The following is a 19,046-nucleotide window of genomic DNA, read 5'->3' on the forward strand; positions in this document are numbered from 1 at the left end:
TTTTCAAATCCTAGACTACCATACTATAAGAAACATCCTCTCTACATCCACTCTATCTAATCCTTTCAATATATAATAGGTTTCAATGAGGTTCCCCTCTTATTCTTCTAAAGTACAGTGAGTGCAAGCTCAGAGCCATCAAATGCTCTTCTTACATTAATTCTTTCATTCCCAGAATCATTCTGAGAACCTTCTCTGGACCCTCTCCACTGCCAGCACATTCTTTCTTAGATAAGGACCCGTAACCTCTCACAATAGTTCTGTTTGACCAATGCCTTATGTCTTGGTTTTCTTTGTGAGACTGAACCTTTGAGGTATTTAAGAATTGATAGGCACAATAGAACCTATTAAAATAAAAGACTGTCAAACATCCAACGTACAGAAAGAAAAAAAATCAAATCATACAAGCAATAAAAGTAAGCAGGTAGCATTCAAAACTGAAATTCACTAAAGGGACTCCACAGCCAGGCATCACTGCAGCTGATGCAGGAGCCAGTTTTTGGCAGGCCACAGCCTCAGTTCAGTGCAGAGATAAATAGACCTCGTGGAGCAGCGAGCTGTCCCTTTCCCCCAATCCCGACCCCTGACTTTTTCAATCTGATCCAGCACTTAAATTGTACAAACTTCAAGTTGTTCCTCACTCTCAGATGCAGGCCTTACCGCTTCGATATGCTCTCGGGACAATCAAAACAACTACAAAAAATATGTATGTATAATACAGAGGACATGAGTTACAGAGTTCTTGAAAGCGAGTCCACAGGTTGTAGATTCAGTTCAGACTTGAGGTGAGTTAAGTTATCCATGCTGGTTCAAGAGCCTGAAGTTTGAAGGTATGTGGAAGTTAAGGCTCCTGTATCTCTTGCACATTAGCAGCCCAATGGAGACTTGATAGAGCTGTATTTATAAGATGAAAAGAGGCTTATGATGGTGTTGACAGTTAGCACCTTTTTTTCCCCCAGAGCAGGAATGGAGACATGTTACAAGGAGACATGTTTTTGAAGCGATTGGAGGAAAGTGTGTTGGGAGTTAGCTTTTATTGAAACAGAGAATGGTATGTGTGTGGAATGTGCTGCAAAGGGAGTGACTCTTAAGAGACTTGTATATAGATACGGGGATGATAGAAAAATGGAGGGCTATGTGGGAGGAAAGGGTTAGATTGATTTGGAGTAGGTTAAAAGGTCAGTACAACGTCGTAGGCCGAAGGTCCTCTACTATACCATTCTGTGCTCTCCATGTTCTAAATTTTCAGCACCATTTGTGTCCACGTCACCAGTTACCAATTAAAGTGAAATTCTTTCCCCAGTATTTCAATGGTATTCCCTAGGCATATGTGTCACAGTTCTTTTCCCTAACCCAGGGCAGCATGGTGGCATAGTAGTTAGTGCATCGGTTTACAGCACCAGTGAAAACCGATCAGTGTTTTCACTGGTGCTGCCTGTAAGGAATTTGTATAGTATATTCTCATCATTATCTCATGGGTTTCCTCCAGGTGCTCTGGTTTCCTCCCATTTTCTTGCGAGCATACTCAGTAAATCCAAGAATCGTAATAGAATCTATGAAAGACTGCACCAGACAGGATGGACAAGCAACCAATCTGCAAAAGGCAACAAACTGTGCAAAATAAAAGGGAAAAAAGGAAATAATAATAATAAATAAATAAGCAATAGATATCAAAAACATGAGATGAAGAATCCTTGAAAGTGAGTTCATAGGTTGTGTGAACAATTCAGTGATGGGACCATAAGACATAGGAGCAGAATTAGGCCTTTTGGCCCATCAAGTCTGCTTCACCATTCAATCATGGCTGATCCTTTTTTTCACTCCTCAGCCCCACTCCCCAGCCTTCTCCTCATAACCTTTGATGCCCTGGACAATCAAGAACCTATCAAGCTCTGCTTTAAATACACCCAACAACCTGGCCTCCACAGCTACCTGTGCTAGAAAATTCCACAAATTCACCAACCTCTGGCTAAAGAAATTTCTCCACATCTTTGTTTTAAATGGCTGCCCCTATGTCCTGAGGCTGTGTCCTCTTCTCTTAGACTGCCCCACCATGGGAAACATCCTTTCCACATCTACTCTCTCTAGGCCTTTCAACATTTGAAAGATTTCAATGAGAAACCCCCCCCCCCCCTTCATCCTTCTAAATTCCAGCGAGTACAGACCCAGAGCCATCAAATGTTCCTCGTATGATAATCCTTTCATTCCTGGAATCATCCTTGTGAACCTCTTCTGGACTTTCTCTAATGACACCATATCTTTTTTATGGTAGCATAGTGGTTAGCACAATGCTTTACTGTACGTGTGACTGGGTTCAATTCCCACCACTGCCTGTAAGGAGTTTGAATGTTCTCCCCGTGCTTTTAAGGGTTTCCTCAGTGTGCTCTAGTTTTCAGTTTCCCTCCACAATCCAAAGTCACATTGGTTAATAGGACAATTGATCATTGTAAATTGTCCTGTGATTTTGCTAAGATTGAATTATATGTTGCTGGGCAACACGGCTCAAAAGGCCGGAAGGACCTTTTCTGCATTGTATCACCATAATCTTTTGTAAAAACCTGGTTGTGTGGGTACTGAGGCTCTTGTTCCTTCTTCCTGAATTATTTCCTATTGAATAAAAGATTATTTTGTGTCCTGGCTTTGGGTCTCATTAATAGATATGGAGAAGGGAACACAACACCTTGACTCAATATGAAGAAGTTACGAGGAATGTTGACGAGGGTAAGGCAGTGGATGTAGTCTATATGGACTTCAGCAAGGCCTTTGACATGGAAGGTTAGTTAAGAAGGTTCCACATGGAAGGGTAGTTAAGAAGGTTCAGTCGTTAGGTATTAATGCTGGAGTAATAAAATGGATTCAACAGTGGCTAGATGGGAGATGCCAGAGAGTAGTGGTGGATAATTGTTTATCGGGATGGAGGCCGGTGACTAGCGGGGTGCCTCAGGGATCTGTTTTGGGCCCAATGTTGTTTGTAATATACATAAATGATCTGGATGATGGGGTGGTAAATTGGATTAGTAAGTATGCTGATGATACTAAGGTAGGAGGTGTTGTGGATAATGAGGTGGGTTTTCAAAGCTTGCAGGGAGATTTATACCGGTTAGAAGAATGGGCTGAACGTTGGCAGATGGAGTTTAATGCTGAGAAGTGTGAGGTTCTACATTTTGGCAGGAATAATCCAAATAGAACATACAGGGTAAATGGTAGGGCATTGAGGAATGCAGTGGAACAGAGAGATCTAGGAATAACAGTGCATAGTTCCCTGAAGGTGGAGTCTCATGTAGATAGGTTGGTGAAGAAGGCTTTTGGAACGCTGGCCTTTATAAATCAGAGCATTGAGTACAGAAGTTGGGATGTAATGTTAAAATTGTACAAGGCATTGGTAAGGCCAAATTTGGAATATTGTGTACAGTTCTGGTCACCGAATTATAGGAAAGATATCAATAAATTAGAGAAAGTGCAGAGACGATTTACTAGGATGTTACCTGGGTTTCAGCACTTAAGTTACAGAGAAAGGTTGAACAAGTTAGGTCTCTATTCATTGGAGCGTAGAAGGTTGAGGGGGGATTTGATCGAGGTATTTAAAATTTTGAGAGGGATAGATAGAGTTGACGTGAATAGGCTGTTTCCATTGAGAGTAGGGGAGATTCAAACGAGAGGACATGATTTGAGAGTTAGGGGGCAAAAGTTTAAGGGAAACACGAGGAGGTATTTCTTTACTCAGAGAGTGATAGCTGTGTGGAATGAGCTTCCTGTAGAAGTAGTAGAGGCCAGTTCAGTTGTGTCATTTAAGGTAAAATTGGATGGACAGGAAAGGAGTGGAGGGTTATGGGCTGAGTGCGGGTAGGTAGGACTAGGTGAGATTAAGAGTTCGGCACGGACTAGGAGGGCCGAGATGGCCTGTTTCCGTGCTGTGATTGTTAAATGATTATATATATGTAGGATTGCAATAGAGTCACTAGATATGATGTTGACATCCCATAATCATCTAAACTGCTGTTCATGTCTTCTAAGCTTCAAAGGGTTTTGGAGAATTTGTTTTTTATTTTAAGTGACGTTTTCATAGAGTGTCCTCTAGTGGAAGGTGACCCTTTGTTCATCACAATTAATGTGGGAAGTAGATTAATTACAAGAATACACTGCATTAATACATCATAATTATGAAACAAAACTGCATTAGCTTATTGTTCATTTGCACTCAGTGAATATTTTATTACATACACCTGCTCAATAATGCAAATATCTAATCGGCCAATCATGTGGCAGCAACTCAATGCGTAAAAACATGCAGACATTGTCAAGCGGTTCAGTTGTTGTTCAGACCAAACACCAGAGTGGGAGAAGAAATGTGATCTGAGTGACTTTGACAGTGGAATGATTGTTGGTGCCAGACGCAGTGGTTTGAGTGTCTCAGAAACTGCTGATCTCCTGGAATCACAACAGTTTCTAGAGAATGGTGCGGGAAACAAAAAAAAAATGCAGTGAGCCAGAAATTCTGTAGGCAGAAATATTATGTTCATGAGAGAAGTCAGAGGAAAATGGCCAGGCTAGTTAAGCTGTCAGGAAGGCAACAGTAACTCAAATAACCATGCATTACAACAGTGATGTGCAGAACAGCATCTCTAAAGGCGCAACATGTCGAACCTTGCTGTGGAGGGGCAGCAGCAGAAGACCATGAACAAACACTCAGTGGCGACTTTATTAGGTGCATGGCACACAGGAGGTACATAATAAAATGGCCACTGGAGTGTAAACACATCCAGTGTTTAACGTTTGGGGTATTTGTGTATTTGTTTTGCAATGTAACCAAACAATGTTGTACAATTTTCTATTTGTAGCTGTTGTCAGTGCGATCCCTGTTCCAACGTTGGAAAGTGCCCAGTATCCCGGCATCCTGCCATCTCCAACATGTGGATATCCACATCCACAGTTTCCACTGCGTACCATGCCATTTCCAACACTGGCAGTTGATCGTGGATACGGACCAAGTAAGAATCTTTACTTATTAAACATTAACAGAAGAGTGGCACCAAAAGAAACCTAGCGCATTATCTCTCTTCAAAATAAGTGTGATGCATTGTAAGTTTTAATATTTATCTTCATGGGGTAGATGTGGGAGAAAGAGGGGGACCTCAATGAAGCATATCAAATATCGAAAGGCCTAGGTGGAGTGGATGTGGAGAGGATGTTTCCTATGGTGGCGGGGGTCCAAGACCAGGAGGCACAGCATTAAAATAGAAGAACATCCCTTTAGAACAGAGTTGAGGACAAATTACTTTATCCAGAGGGTGATGGATCTGTGGAATTCATTTCTACAGGTGCTGTGGAGGCCAAGTCATTAGGGTATATTTAAAGCAGAGGTTGATAGGTTTTTGATTAGTAAGGCTGTCAAAGGTTACGGGGAGAAGGCAGGAGAATGGGGTTGAGTGAGATAATAGTTCAGCCATAATAGAATGGTGGATAGAATTGATGGGTCAAATGGCCTAATTCTGCTCCTATGTCTTTTTGGTTTTATGGAATTTGGGAAAAGTTTACCTCCAATCTTTTTTTGCGGGTTAAAATCGGTAAAACATTGCATTAGTTTTGGAATTTTGCAAAAATAGACAACCAAGAACCAAAGCCAGCATTTGTTAAGAGGGCAGAGCCAGCCCCAATAACTTCACAATTTTATTTTATAATTGTCCAGAAAAAATACTGTTCATAATGGATTAAATGGAGGACTAATTATGGCAGAATTAAATCCTTGGGAACTGGTGCAAAAATACTAGTTGCTTGATTTCCTACCATGTGTGATTGGACATTGAGATTGTAAGTTTAAAGTATTTGATGGAAAGATGAATGAAAGATTGAAAAGAATATTTTCCATTTTGGGATGATAAACTATTGAAGTTCATCACCTAAATGAAAACAGCAAATGTTGGTTAAAAAAATGAAACAACAGTTAGAAACATAGAAAACCTACAGCACAATACAGGCCCTTTGGCCCACAAAGTTGTGCTGAACATGTCCCTACCTTAGAAATTACTATGCTTACCCATAGCCTTCTATTTTTCTAAGCTCAATGTACCTATCCAAAAGTCTCTTAAGAGACCCTATTGTATCCGCCTCCACCACCGTTGCTGGCAGCCCATTCCACACACTCACCACTCTCTGAGTAATAAACTTACCCCTGACATCTCCTCTGTATTTTCTCCCCAGCACCTTAAACCTGTGTCCTCTTGTGGCAACCATCTCAGCCCTGGGAAAAAGCCTTCGACTATCCACACGATCAATGCCTCTCATCATCTTATACACCTCTATCAGGTCACCTCTCATCCTCCATCGCTCCAAAGAGAAAAGGCCGAGTTCACTCAGCCTGTTTTCATAAGGCATACTCCCCAATCCAGGCAACATCCTTGTAAATCTCCTCTGCACCCTTTCTATGGCTTCCACATCCTTCCTGTAGTGAGGCGACCAGAACTGAGCACAGTACTCCAAGTGGGGTCTGACCAGGGTCCTATATAGCTGCAACATTAATGTTGTTCAGACAATATAAACACAAGAGATTCTGCAGCTGCTGGAAATCCAGAGCAATTCACACAAAATGCTGGAGGACCTCAGCAGATCAGATAACATCTATGGAAGTTAATAAGCAGTTGACATTTTGGGCAGAGGTATTTCAGGTCTGGAAAGGAAGAGGAGAGAAGGCAGAATAAGAAGTTGTGGTGAGGTGTATAAACTAGGAGGTGGGTAGGGAAGGGAGGATGAAGTGAGAAGCTGGGAAGGGATAGGAGGAAAAGGTAAAGGGCTGAAATCTGATAGGAGAGGAGAACAGATCATGGGAGAAAGGGAAGGAGTAAGGGCACCATAGGGAGGTGATAGGCAAGTGAAGAAAGAGAAGAGTTAAGAAGGGAGTCGGAGGGGAGGAATGGAAGAAGGGGTTTGAGAAATCAATGGTCATGCTATCAGATTGGAGGCTACCCAGACGGAATATGAGGTATTACTCCTTTAACCTGAGAGTAGCTTCATTGCAGCAGTAGAAGAGTCCATGGCCCAACATGTCAGAATGGGTCAGGCAACATCAATGGAAGGAGCTCTGGGACTGTTCATCAAGAAGTCTGCAGGCTGGGCAACATCTGTGGAAAGGAATATAGAGTTGGTGTATCGGGTCCGGGCAGTCTCTCGCCACAGATGTTGTCTAACTGATCTGGTTTTTCAACATTTTCAGTAGTCTTGATAAAGAAGACCTCCAAACTGGAGCTTGGAATTGTTTTCCTGTAGATAACTCTCTTCTGGCTGATGTCTCACCATCTTGGAGTGCCATGGTAGTGGAGCATTTAACACAACGCTATTACAGCACGTAGAATCCGTGCTTGGAGTTCAATTCCAGCGTTTCTCATAAATGTGTGGGTTTCCTCTGTGTGCTCCAGTTTTCTTCCACAGTCTGAAGGCGTACTGGTTAATGGGTTAATTAGCCATTGTAAACTGCCCTGTGATTAGACGAGAGTTAAATAGGAGGGTTACTATACACTGGCAGCTCATTGGACCAGAAGGGCCTGTTCCACACCGTATCTCTAAATAAATTTATTAATGAAATTTTGTTTTTTTAAATTTGTTTGCTGCCGTTCCTATTACTCAGTATAACTTGGTTTATCCTTTGGTTTCTCAAAGCCATGAGTGAAGTTCAAACAACGCACCTCCAACAGCCTGCCGTGTTAACTCAGACACAACCCGAGCATCCTTCAGGGGAGGAGGCCCCAAGCAGAACAATTCCTACGGCGTGTGTCCGCCCCACTCATCCTCTGCGCAGCTTCGCAAACCCCCTGCTACCCCCGCCCATGACCGCGATGGAGCCCAAAGTCCCCTACACACCCCTTCTCTCTCAACCAGGTGAGTGGATATGAGTCTTCTGTTGGTAAATTGATGTTGACTGGGTTGATAGTTCATTGCAAATGGGATCAATCTAAACACAGAAGATTCTGCAGGTGCTGGAAATTCCAGAGCAACACTCACAACATGCTGGAGGGACTCAGCAGGTCTGGCAACATCTATGGAAGCGATGAAACAGTCAATGTTTCAGGCTGAAACCCTTCATCAGGACTGGAAAAGAAGTGGAGAGAAGCCAGAATAAGAGGGTGGGGGAGGAGAAGTACAAACCTGTAGGTAATAGGTGAGATCAGTTGGAGAGGATGTTAGGTGGGTGGGGGAGGGGGTAGTAGAGTGAGAATCTAGGCAGGGATAGGTTGGAGAGGTAAAGGGCTGGAGAAGAAGGAATCTGATAGGAGAGCAGAGTTGACCATGGGAGAAAGGGAAGGAGGAGAGGCACCAGAGTAAAGTGAGGAAAAGAGAAGGTGTTCAGGTGCAAGTCAAAGGGAGTAGGCAGAATAATAGTTTAGCACAGACTAAATGGACCAAAGGGCCTGTTTCTAAGCTGAAATGCTCTATAACTCTGACTAGATGAACATTGTGATTACAGCATAGAAATTAGTTAGTAGATGGAGGACCATTTTAAAGATATATTTCGCCTGACTGACTCAGAAGACTGGATAAGATGATTTACGAGTGGTTCAGATCAGACCAACCTGTGACCAGGCAGTGATATTTTACAATCCAGCATGAATATTTCAGCGTCTGTAGGATCTCATATCCCAGTCCCTTATTTGCCTGATCTTTTACTGTCTGTATGTTTATGAAAGGATTTTTCACTCCTCCTCATGATACCAGCTAACTTAATCACGTGACTTCCTTTTGCGGCTTGAGTTGCTTTTGTCTTCGCTAACCTTTGGCAGAAAATCTCAGATGTAATTTAATCAATGTGGTTTGGTCTCGGACATAAGTAACTTAAAGATTCAGGGTAATTGTAAAGAAACGTAATGGTACAGGTGCAGGTTGAAGGGATGAGGCAAAATAATTGTTCAGCATGGACTAGGTGGGCTGAAGGGCTGTCTCTGTGCTGCACTACTCTTTGATTTGAGTTATCGTGACACAGTAAAGTAGCAATTAGCACAATCACTTTACAGTGCCAGCGATCACTGACTGGGCTCCAATTCTCTCTGTAAGGAGTTTGTACTTTCTTCCCGCGACTAGGTGTGTTTCTGCCGAGTGCTCTAGTTTCCTGCTGTTAAGATGTATTCTGGAGTGAGGGTATATAGCAAATATTAATTTCAGTAGCAACCGATCCTCAGATGTGAATGTGGATTGTAAATTGAATTTAAAATGCAGCTCTGAACAGTAGTCTTCCTGGAGCTGCAGACCGGGAAGCATGCATTCACTTGATGTCTGCATATGCATGAATTCAGAGTGAGACAATGCTGATTATTGTTCATTTTGGGTGTCTGGAGTGTGGATGGGAAAAAGGTGTTTGAGAATTATATGTAATTGGTGCCAGAAGTGTAGCAATCCCTGCAGACTTCCTTGGGCAGTGTTGGTCATTGACACAAAATGTTGCATTTCACTTAGTTTCAACGTACATGTGGCAAATACAGCTAGTCTTGTCTTTAAAAGAGCTTCTGTTGAGTTGGAGTCCATATAATTTGTGGAAGTAATGACTCAGTGCACTTTGTCTAAATGCATATTAAACAAACATTTATCTCAGACTGTTACTGTGGGTCAGCTGGAAGACAGGCTCAGTTTCAACTTGCCAGCTATGTTATCAATTGATGACTGGAAAAGATTTCACCCATCAAACATTAATAAGTACAGCCAGACAGATATTCATCTGTGTAATCCATAGAGAAGGCAGGAGATTGGGGCAGAGAGGGAAAATGAATCAGCCATGATGAAATGGCGGACAGACTCAATGGGCCAAATGGCCGAATTCTCCTCCTGTCTCATGATCTAATATTCTTTTCTCCAGTTACTCCAAATGAGTAAACCATCTGCCCATGGTATGGTGTCTCTCTGACAAGTGAAATGTGGGCAACACACACAAATTGCTGGAGAAACTCAGCAGTCAGGCAGCATCTGAAGAAATGAATGAACATTCGATGTTTCAGGATGCGACCCTTCATCAGGACAGGAAAGGAAAGATTGAATGACTGAATTGATGCTGCAATTTGAGAGGGAGAAGCATAAGTCTCATGTATCAATATAGCTATGGAATGAAATGGTTGGTCACTGGGAAATTCTAGAGGTGCTCGACAATGTGGCCTCCCCAGTCTACATTGGGTCTCACCACCTCTTTCCCTCCTGTGCAGGCAAGAAATTGTTTAATTTTAAAACACCAAAACTTTAATTCTAAAACATCTTGCATCCAAATGTTTACATTGTCAGCTGCTATGTCTTCATTTGTGTCATCATTGATTCTTGTATTTACTGAGTGCCCTCAAGAAAATGAATCACAGTGTGACACATATACATACTCTGATAATGAATTTACATTGAACTTTGAATCATATTATTGACATTGACAATTTAGAAGCAGCCATTAGAAGCTAGCAGAGACCTGCCACCAGAGACCCTAAAGAGCCTACAGACAATGGAAATTATTACCATTCAGATTCTGATACTGTAGAATGCACTAGAACCCACAAAATGCAGGAGGAGCTCAGCAGCCCATGCAGCATTTATGGAGAGGAATGGTCATTAGAATCAGGTTTATTATCATGGACATGTGTCCTGAAATTTGTTTTGTGGCAGCAGTACAATGCAGGACATTAAAATTACTATAAATTGCAAATCCTGCATCACGCAATTTGCAAGTGTCTTCGGTGACCTACCAAATCTTCTCAAGCTCCTAATGAAGGAAAGCTTTCATGATTACATCAGTGTGTTGGGTCCACGACAAATTCTCTTAGATGATGATGCCCAGAAACTTGAAACATCAACATTTTGGGTTGGCCCCCTTCAGCAGAGAGCTATCAACATTCGGAAGACCTGGCCAGCTGCTGTTGGCCATAGTTCCATTCGCAGTACCCTACCCTGGAGGCAAAATGTCATAGTTTAGGAAATGAAACACAAAAGCTCTGTGGGATACTTAATGTTCTGTTCAGAGAGAAAGTTTTATCATTGCCTTTGTCGACTATGTTTTGCTGATATTTATCAGTGCCTTATCTTCACTCAGTGGCCATTTTATTAGGTACCTCCAGTTTCTAATAGAGTAGTCACTGAGTGTGTGACTACTGAGGTGTTCTGCTGTTGTAGTCCATCCACTTCAAGGTCTGATGTGTTATACAATCAGCGATGCTCTTCTGCACACCACTGTTGTAACACATTAGTTGAGTTACTATCGCCTTCTGGTCAACTTGAACCGGTCCAGCCAACTTCCTCCAACCTCTCTCATTAACAGGCATTTTCGTCCAGAGAACTGCCACTCACAGTTTTCTACACTGTTCTCTGTAAACTGTAGCAATTGTTGTGCATGAAGATCAGCAGTTTCTGAGATACTCAAGCCACCCTATCTGGCACCAACAATCATTCCACGTTCAAAGTCACTTAGATCACTTCTCCCCCATTCTGATGTTTGGGCAGTCTGAGCAAGTGGATCGCTTGACCATGTCTGCATGCTTTTATGCACTGAGCTGCTGCCACATGATTAGCTGATAGATATTTGCATTAATGAGCAGATGTACTTATTAAAGTGGTCTCTGAGTAGCCACAGACATAAGGGGAGGAGGGCAGTGCACCTAATCAACGTGAGTAATAATTTGGTGTACGTCGAGGGAATGTATATTAAATAGTCATTTACCTTATGCTGACAGTCTGAGATAGAAGAGGCACCACCACCAGCACAAGCACTCTCTGTGTGCAGTTTTTCACTTTGCCTTTCTTTTATCAGCATGTGCTGTTCTTCCAATATCACAGTGATTTCAGAAAGCCCTCCACTCCATTGCAATCTTTCAGCAATCGATATGTCAGCGAGTACGACAGGGCTAAAAAGCACTTCACAGCACTTGCAGAATTGAGTTTGATTTTTTTTGTCGCACCTCACAAACTGCATAATGGTCCAAAACTTCTCAACAGAAGCTCAATCGAATAAGTGGGTAATTGATCTGTGTTAGCCTTCCTTGTCAGAACGTTCTGCATTCCTGAAAATTAGCTCTATTCTTTCTGCCAGGCCCCAGCAGAACTGTCAACAACAAAGAGATTAAGGAACTATATCAAAGTCATGACAACGTATCAGAGAATCTGTCCTGCGACCAGCACATAAGTCCGGCACCTCTACCTTCTTAGAAGTTTGCACAGATTCAGCATGTCATCTAAAACTTTGACTAGCTTCTATAGGTGTACAGTGGAGAGGAGCTTGACTGCTTGCATCATGCCCAGGAACAAAAAAGCCTACAAAAATTGGTGGATACAGCCCAGTCCGTCGCAGGTAAAGTCCTCCACAGCACTGAGCTCATCTACAAGGAGGGCTGCCACAAGAATGCAGGCCTCCATCATGAAGGACCCCATCACCTAGGCCGTGCTCTCTTCTCGCTGCTGCCATCAGAAAGAAGGTACAAGAGCCTCAGGACACACATCACCAGGTTCAGGAACAGTTATTACACCTGACCCACCAGGCTCCTGAACTGACATTGATAACTTCACTCGCCTCAACACTCAACTGATTCCATTAACTTATGGACTTGCTTTTAAGGACTCTACAACTCACGTTCTCAGTGTTATTTATTTCCAGTTTTGAATTATCTACTTTTGCACATTAGTCGTTTGTCAGCCTTTGAGTGTAGTTTTCCATCGATTCTATTGTATTTCTTTCTTCTGCTGTGAGTGCCCATAAAAAATTAACCTCCAGGTATTATATGGTGACATATACGTACTTTGATAATAAATTTACTTTGAAACACACTCCTAACATTTCAGAAACAGTTCTCTGACCTTTCCGAACCTTGACAATGTAGATGAAACATAAGTGTGTACTTTACCTTAGTCCCTGCGATATAGCTTTAGCCTGAGAGAGAATTTATCTGAAAAATGGTCCTGTCCTGAAACATCAACTGTTTACTCATTTCCATGGGTGCTGCCTGACCTGCTGAGTTCCTTCAGCATTTTGTGTGTGTTGCGCTGGATTTCCAGCATCAGCAGACTTTCTCGTGTTTAAAGAATTGATCTAATTCCCGCTCATAAATGAAACACTCCATGCTAGATAACATCCTGTAAAGCTCCTCTGCATCCTCTCCAGGGATGTCACAGTTTTCCTATGGTACACTGAACAGAACTGTCTGCAGGCCCCCTTGCAACATTGCTTGTTCACTGGTAAGGCACCAGATTTGGGAGCACTCACCTGTTTATCTACATTCCCAAAGAGTACGTCTGATACCAATTCATAACACATACTTGATAGTAAAGACATAAATCTCTTTGTTTTTTTTCTTCCCAATTGAGTCTCACTTCTTCTCCCAGAGAGTTGTGGGGGTCTGGAATGCACTGCCTCGGAAGGCAGTGGAGGCCAATTCTCTGGATGCTTTCAAGAAGGAGCTAGATAGGTATCTTATGGATAGGGGAATCAAGGGATATGGGGACGAGTCAGGAACCGGGTATTGATAGTAGATGATCAGTCATGATCTCAGAATGGCGGTGCAGGCTCGAAGGGCCGAACGGTCTACTTCTGCACCTATTGTCTATTGTATAAAGACATACTGATAAAGTCTACGGTTATTACATAAACCATTAACGCAATGCTGTTGCGGCTCGGGTCATCAGAGTTCAGATTTCAGTTCTGCTGCTGCCTGTAAGAAGTTTCTACGTTCTCCCCATGACTGCCAGATACTCCGGCTTCCTCCCACATTCCAAAGACATCCCAGTTAGAAGGTTAGTCTGTCATTGTAAATTGTCTGTGCTTAATCATCATAATGTGCCATGTGGTATGACATAGGTGATCATGATTGTTCTTGGCAAGTTTTTCTATAGAATTAGTTTGTCATTGCTGCCTTCTGGGCAGTGTCTTTACAAGATGGATGACCCCAGCCATTATCGATACTCTTCAGAGATTGTCTGCCTGCCATCCGTGGTCGCAAAACCAGGGCTTGTGCTCTGCACCGGCTGCTCTTACGACCATCCACCACCTGCTCCCATGGCTTCACATGACCCTGATTGGAGTGTTAAGCAGGTGCTACACCTTGCCCAAGGGGAACATTCAGGCTAGTGGAGGGAAGGCGTGACTTTGATAGAGTTTATCTCCACCCCGTCTCCCCCATGTGATTAAGCAAGGGTTAAGTAGTTTGGTTTCTTCAGCGGTGTGGCTCTGAGGGCTTGAAGGGCCTGTTCCACGCTGTATCTCTAAATAAATAAGCATATGAGACAGGAGAGAAATAAATTAGTTTTGAGCCTGCTCCAGCAATTATCAGGATCATCTCCCACCTCAGTAACATTTTCTGGCATTATTCCCAAGTCCCTTTGTTCCCTTACTGCCCAGAAAAGGCATGTACAGTAGCGTAACAGTTAACATAAAGCTATTACAGAACTGGGCTTAATTCCCACCATTGCCTATAAGGAGTTTATATGTTCTCCAATTGACTGTCTCTGTTTCCTCCCACATTCCAAATGCAGTAGGTTAATTGGAATTAGGTGACGTGAGCTTGTTGCACCAGTAGGGCCTGTTATCATGCTGTATCTCCAAGTAAGAACATAAGACCAGAGCAGATTTCACCACTCGGCCCATTGAGTCTATTCAGGCATTCTATCATAGCTGATTTTTATCCCTCTCAACCCCATTCTCCTGCTTTCTTTCCATAACCTTTTTTGCCCTGACTAACCAAGAATCTCCCATTTAAATATACTCAGTGGTTTGGCCTCCACAGCTAATTGTGTCAATGAATTCCACAGATTCACCACACTCTGCTAAAGAAATTCCTTCTCATCCCATATCCTAAATCCTCTCATTTTATTGAAATCTGATGACAGGTAGTGGGATGGAGATAAGTCCACCCCGTACCAAAGGAGGTGGAAGGTGCTCTGTCCCTCCACTAGCCTGCAGGTCACCCTTGGGCAAGGTGTAGCACCTGCTTATCTCCCCGATCAGCTTCATGTGAAGCCATGAGAGCAGGTGGTGGATGGTCCTATGAGTAACTGGTGCGTATCACAAGTCCTGGTTAGGTGACTACTGACTCCAGGAGAGAATCTCTAATTTTCTCTGCACTTCTTCAATCTTATCTGTGATCGATATCTCTTATCATCTTGTACATCCCTCAAAATCACATAGAGTCATAGAGAAGTACAGCAGGGAAACAGGCCTTTTGGCCCATCTAGTCCATGCCAAAACCATTTAATCTGCCTATTCTCGTCAACCTGCACCAGGACCATAGCCCTCCATACCCCTACCACCAATGTACATCCAACTTCTCTTAAACATTGAAATCAAGCTCGCATGCACCACTTGTGCTGGCAGCTCATTCCACGTTCTCATGATCCACTGACTGAAGAAGTTTCCCCTCATGATTCCCTTAAATTTCTCACCTTTTGCCCTTAACACATGACCTCTGGTTGTAGTCCCACCTAACTTTAGCGGAGAAAGCTTGCTTGCATTTACCCTATTCATTCCCCTTATAATTTTGTATACATCTATCAGATCTTCTCTCAGTCTTCTACATTATAAAGAATACAATCCTAACCTATCCAATCATTCCCTCTAACTCAGCTCTTCCAAACCCTTCAGCATCCTTGTAAATTTTCTCTGTACTCTTTCAACCTTGTTTACGTCTTTCCTGTAGGTAGGTGACCAAAACTGCACACAGTACTCCAGAGTAGGCCTCACCAACATCTTACACAATGTCAACATAACATCTCATCTTCTGTACTTAATACGTTGATTTATGAAGGCCAATGTGCCAAAAGCTTTCTTTACGAACCCTTCTACCTATGACGCCACTTTCAACGAATTACGAACCTGTATTATTCCCAGATCCCTTTGTTCTAACACACTCCTCAGTGCTCTACCATTCACTGTGTAAAACCTACCCTGGTTGATCCCAGCGAAGTACAAAACCTTGTGTTTGTCTGGATTAATTTCCATCTGCCATTTTTCAGCCTCTTTCTCCAGCTAATGCAGACCTCTCTGCAAGCCACGATAGCTTTCCTAACTGTCTGCTACAACCCCAATCTTGGTGTCATCCGCAAATTTGCTGATCCAGTTAATCTCATTATTATCCAGATCGTTGATATAGATGGCATACAATAAAGGACCCAGCACCAGTCCCAGAGGCACACCACTAGTCACAGGCCTCCAGTCAGAATGTCAAAACTCTATGACCATTCTCTGGCTTCTCCCACAAAGCCAATGTCTAATCCAATTTACTATCTCATCCTGAATGCTGAGCGACTGAACCTTCTTGACCAGCCTCCTATGCGGGACCTTGTCAAATGCCTTATTAAAGTCTATGTGGACAACATCCACTGCCTTGCTTTCATCCACTTTCCTGGTAAGAGTGCCGGCAATGACTGGAATCATCCATCTTCTAAAGATACTGCCCAGAAGAAGGCAATGGCAAACCACTTCTGTAGAAAGAGATGCCAAGCATTCTCATGGTCATGGAAAGACCATGATCATGTGACTTGGGACATAGAGAATGAATGACGAACAATGAGGGGATGCAGTTCCTGCTGTCCATCCTGTCATACCTCTCATGACTCTATACTCCTCCACTCTTAAGACTCTTAGACTCTTAAGCTCCTCCACTCTAGGGAAGATAAACCAAGTCTCGCTGATACTGCTTCGTAAATGAAACACTCCATCCCAGTTACCATCCTCTCCAGTGACACCACATCTTTCCATTTATGGCTTGTTCTGGTAGCCAGTTTATCGCCAGATAGCCCTGGTTCCCCAACCATAGGCACGGCCCTTGTCACCTCGGGGCGACATCCAAGCTGGCATGACTCTTCTTGTTTTTGTCACTCTCACAGCCGGAGATTTTTGTTGCAAATGTAGCATAAGCGTGAGGTGTCCAGCCCAAGACCCGTACCAGACTGCCACAGCTGGGACCAAAACCTCGGACCCCGGCACCATGGCGGGCAGTGGGATGGAGCCCAGACCATTCCCGGTGTCAGCCTCCACTCCCGGTGGCCTTGGGCTCGGCCCGAGTGCCAAAGGCGTCCTGCTGATTCTTGCACCCCGTGTCCTTGCAGGGGCCCACGTTACCTGCGTTTTCTGAGGCTGCAGCTGCCTGCAAGGTCATCTCAGAGAGTGGACATGGGTCCAGGTACAACAGTGGAGAGACCACCAGCCACCTCCCATACATGGATGACATCAAGCTGTATGCCAGAAATGAAAGAGACACTGACTCACTAATCCACCAGACAAGGGTGTAGTGAGGTAGTGTTCATGGGTTCAATGTCCATTCAGAAATCTGATGGTTGAGGGGAAGAAGCTGTTCTGAATCGCTGAGTGTGTACCTTTAGGCTCCTCTACTTTTACTCTGATGGTAGCAATGAGAAAAGGGCATGTTCGAGGTGATGGGGGTCCTTATTGAGGGACGCTGCCTTTTTGAGGCATTGCTCCTAAAACTTCGAGCTCCAACATCTCCAGCTGTAATAGCTTTTCCCTCTAATTGCTACGCAACTGTGGCACCTCTTCTTTTCTATTTGGTACCCCAAAGGGCCAGGATTCCTTGCATTTCCTTTATATCATCTACCTATAGTGGCGACTTTAAGCATCCGTGTACTCTCAGACCACTTCTCCTCACCATCCTTTCTCTGCTGCCTGGTAAATCCACACTGCATAAAAAACAATGTGTCAAATTGTACACTCAAAGCATGTGCAAATGTGTTGATGCGTAAAATGTCCATTTGACTGTCTTCATATTTAAAGAGAACTTCAAAAGGGAAGAGTGTTATTCTCAAATAAGCTTACTTGTAAAACTTTAATTGAAAATACATGCATCCTTCATGCCTTTTTTTCATATTCTGTGACCCAGGGAGACAGACAAGAGCCATCATCCTATTCCCCAGAAGGAAGGAAATTGATAGAGATTTTCTCTTGAATATAAATGTTCTCTGCTGTTGTATCCTGCTGAGACCCAGGAGCAATAGAAGGCATTGCAAACCAGTCTGAAAATAACAATAGCAATCCAGACTGTCAGGGTAAAAGCTTCAACGTTGACATGTCCCCTCAGTAGGGGATCAGAGGTGGAAAGGGTCACGAATCTTTAAATTCCTTGGCAATATTATATCTGAAGATTTGTCCCGGGTCCAAAATGTAAGTGCTATCACAAAAATAAGCACACCGGGGCTTCTACTTTCTTGGAAGTTTGAAAGATTCAGCATGTCACTTTGACAAATTTCTATAGAGGCACAATAGCGGGTATTCTTATTGTTTGCTTCACGGCCTGGTATGGAAACACCAGTGCCCAAGAAAGCATTGATGAAAGGTCTCTGCCTGAATCACTGACTCTTTAATCCCCTCCGTAGGTGCAGCCCGACCTGTTGAGTTCCTCCAGCATTTTGTGTGTGGTTAGTTTGTGTGTGTGGCAGAATCTCTTGTTTTTATTAACTGATGCTACAGTGTATACCTGTGATGCTGCTGCAGGTACGTTTTTCATTGCAGCTCTGCATATCGTTAATTACATCTATGGCAGTAAACTTTGACTTTGACCCTGGTCACAGGTTCCAATCTCTCGCTGAGCCACGGTAAGACAGCCTCACTGGGATTGGCCGGGAAGGCAAGATCACCGCTGCTTCCTGTTTCTGTCCCCACAGCCCCGGAGGTCACAGAGGAGAACAACAGGACAGAGGAGCAATCTAATGTAAGGTCAATAGAGTTGGTTACATTTTGAAAACAAAACTGCTGACGGTGGAGGCACAAACTATGATTGGTCTCTCACATACTGGCTGTATTTTCCCTTCAGGGAGATTATTACTGGTATCAATGAAGTTAATAGACTGGTAGCTCGATGACAATTCTCTGCTGTTAATTTATATGGAGAATCAAATTTTGTGATAAGGTTGAGCAGGAATCATGTATGTGCAGTTTCCAGCTGCAAATTAACACAACAGGCAAAATATCAATTGGAGTTCGTATTTCTGTTTCAATCACATTTTAGACATATATAAAATGTAAAGTCCACAGAGTCATAGAGCACTACATCACAGAAACAGGCTGTTTGGGCCATCTAGTCCATGTCAAACTGTTATCCTGC

The 19,046-nt window shown here is 43.2% G+C and overlaps 1 protein-coding gene across 1 annotated transcript in view; it reads left to right on the plus strand.

Moving 5' to 3' along the window:
• The window catches only part of dcc (DCC netrin 1 receptor), a 1,312,938-nt gene that overhangs the window by 1,291,338 nt on the left and 2,554 nt on the right, over positions 1 to 19,046 (plus strand). Inside the window, exons 26-28 of the mRNA XM_073064089.1 lie at positions 4,839 to 4,988; positions 7,651 to 7,869; positions 18,514 to 18,653. Of these exons, the coding sequence (XP_072920190.1) occupies positions 4,839 to 4,988; positions 7,651 to 7,869; positions 18,514 to 18,653 (509 nt within the window). The remainder of the gene's footprint in view (positions 1 to 4,838; positions 4,989 to 7,650; positions 7,870 to 18,513; positions 18,654 to 19,046) is intronic.

Source organism: Hemitrygon akajei, chromosome 13 (genome assembly GCF_048418815.1).
Source record: "Hemitrygon akajei chromosome 13, sHemAka1.3, whole genome shotgun sequence".
Taxonomy (NCBI): Eukaryota; Metazoa; Chordata; class Chondrichthyes; order Myliobatiformes; family Dasyatidae; genus Hemitrygon; species Hemitrygon akajei.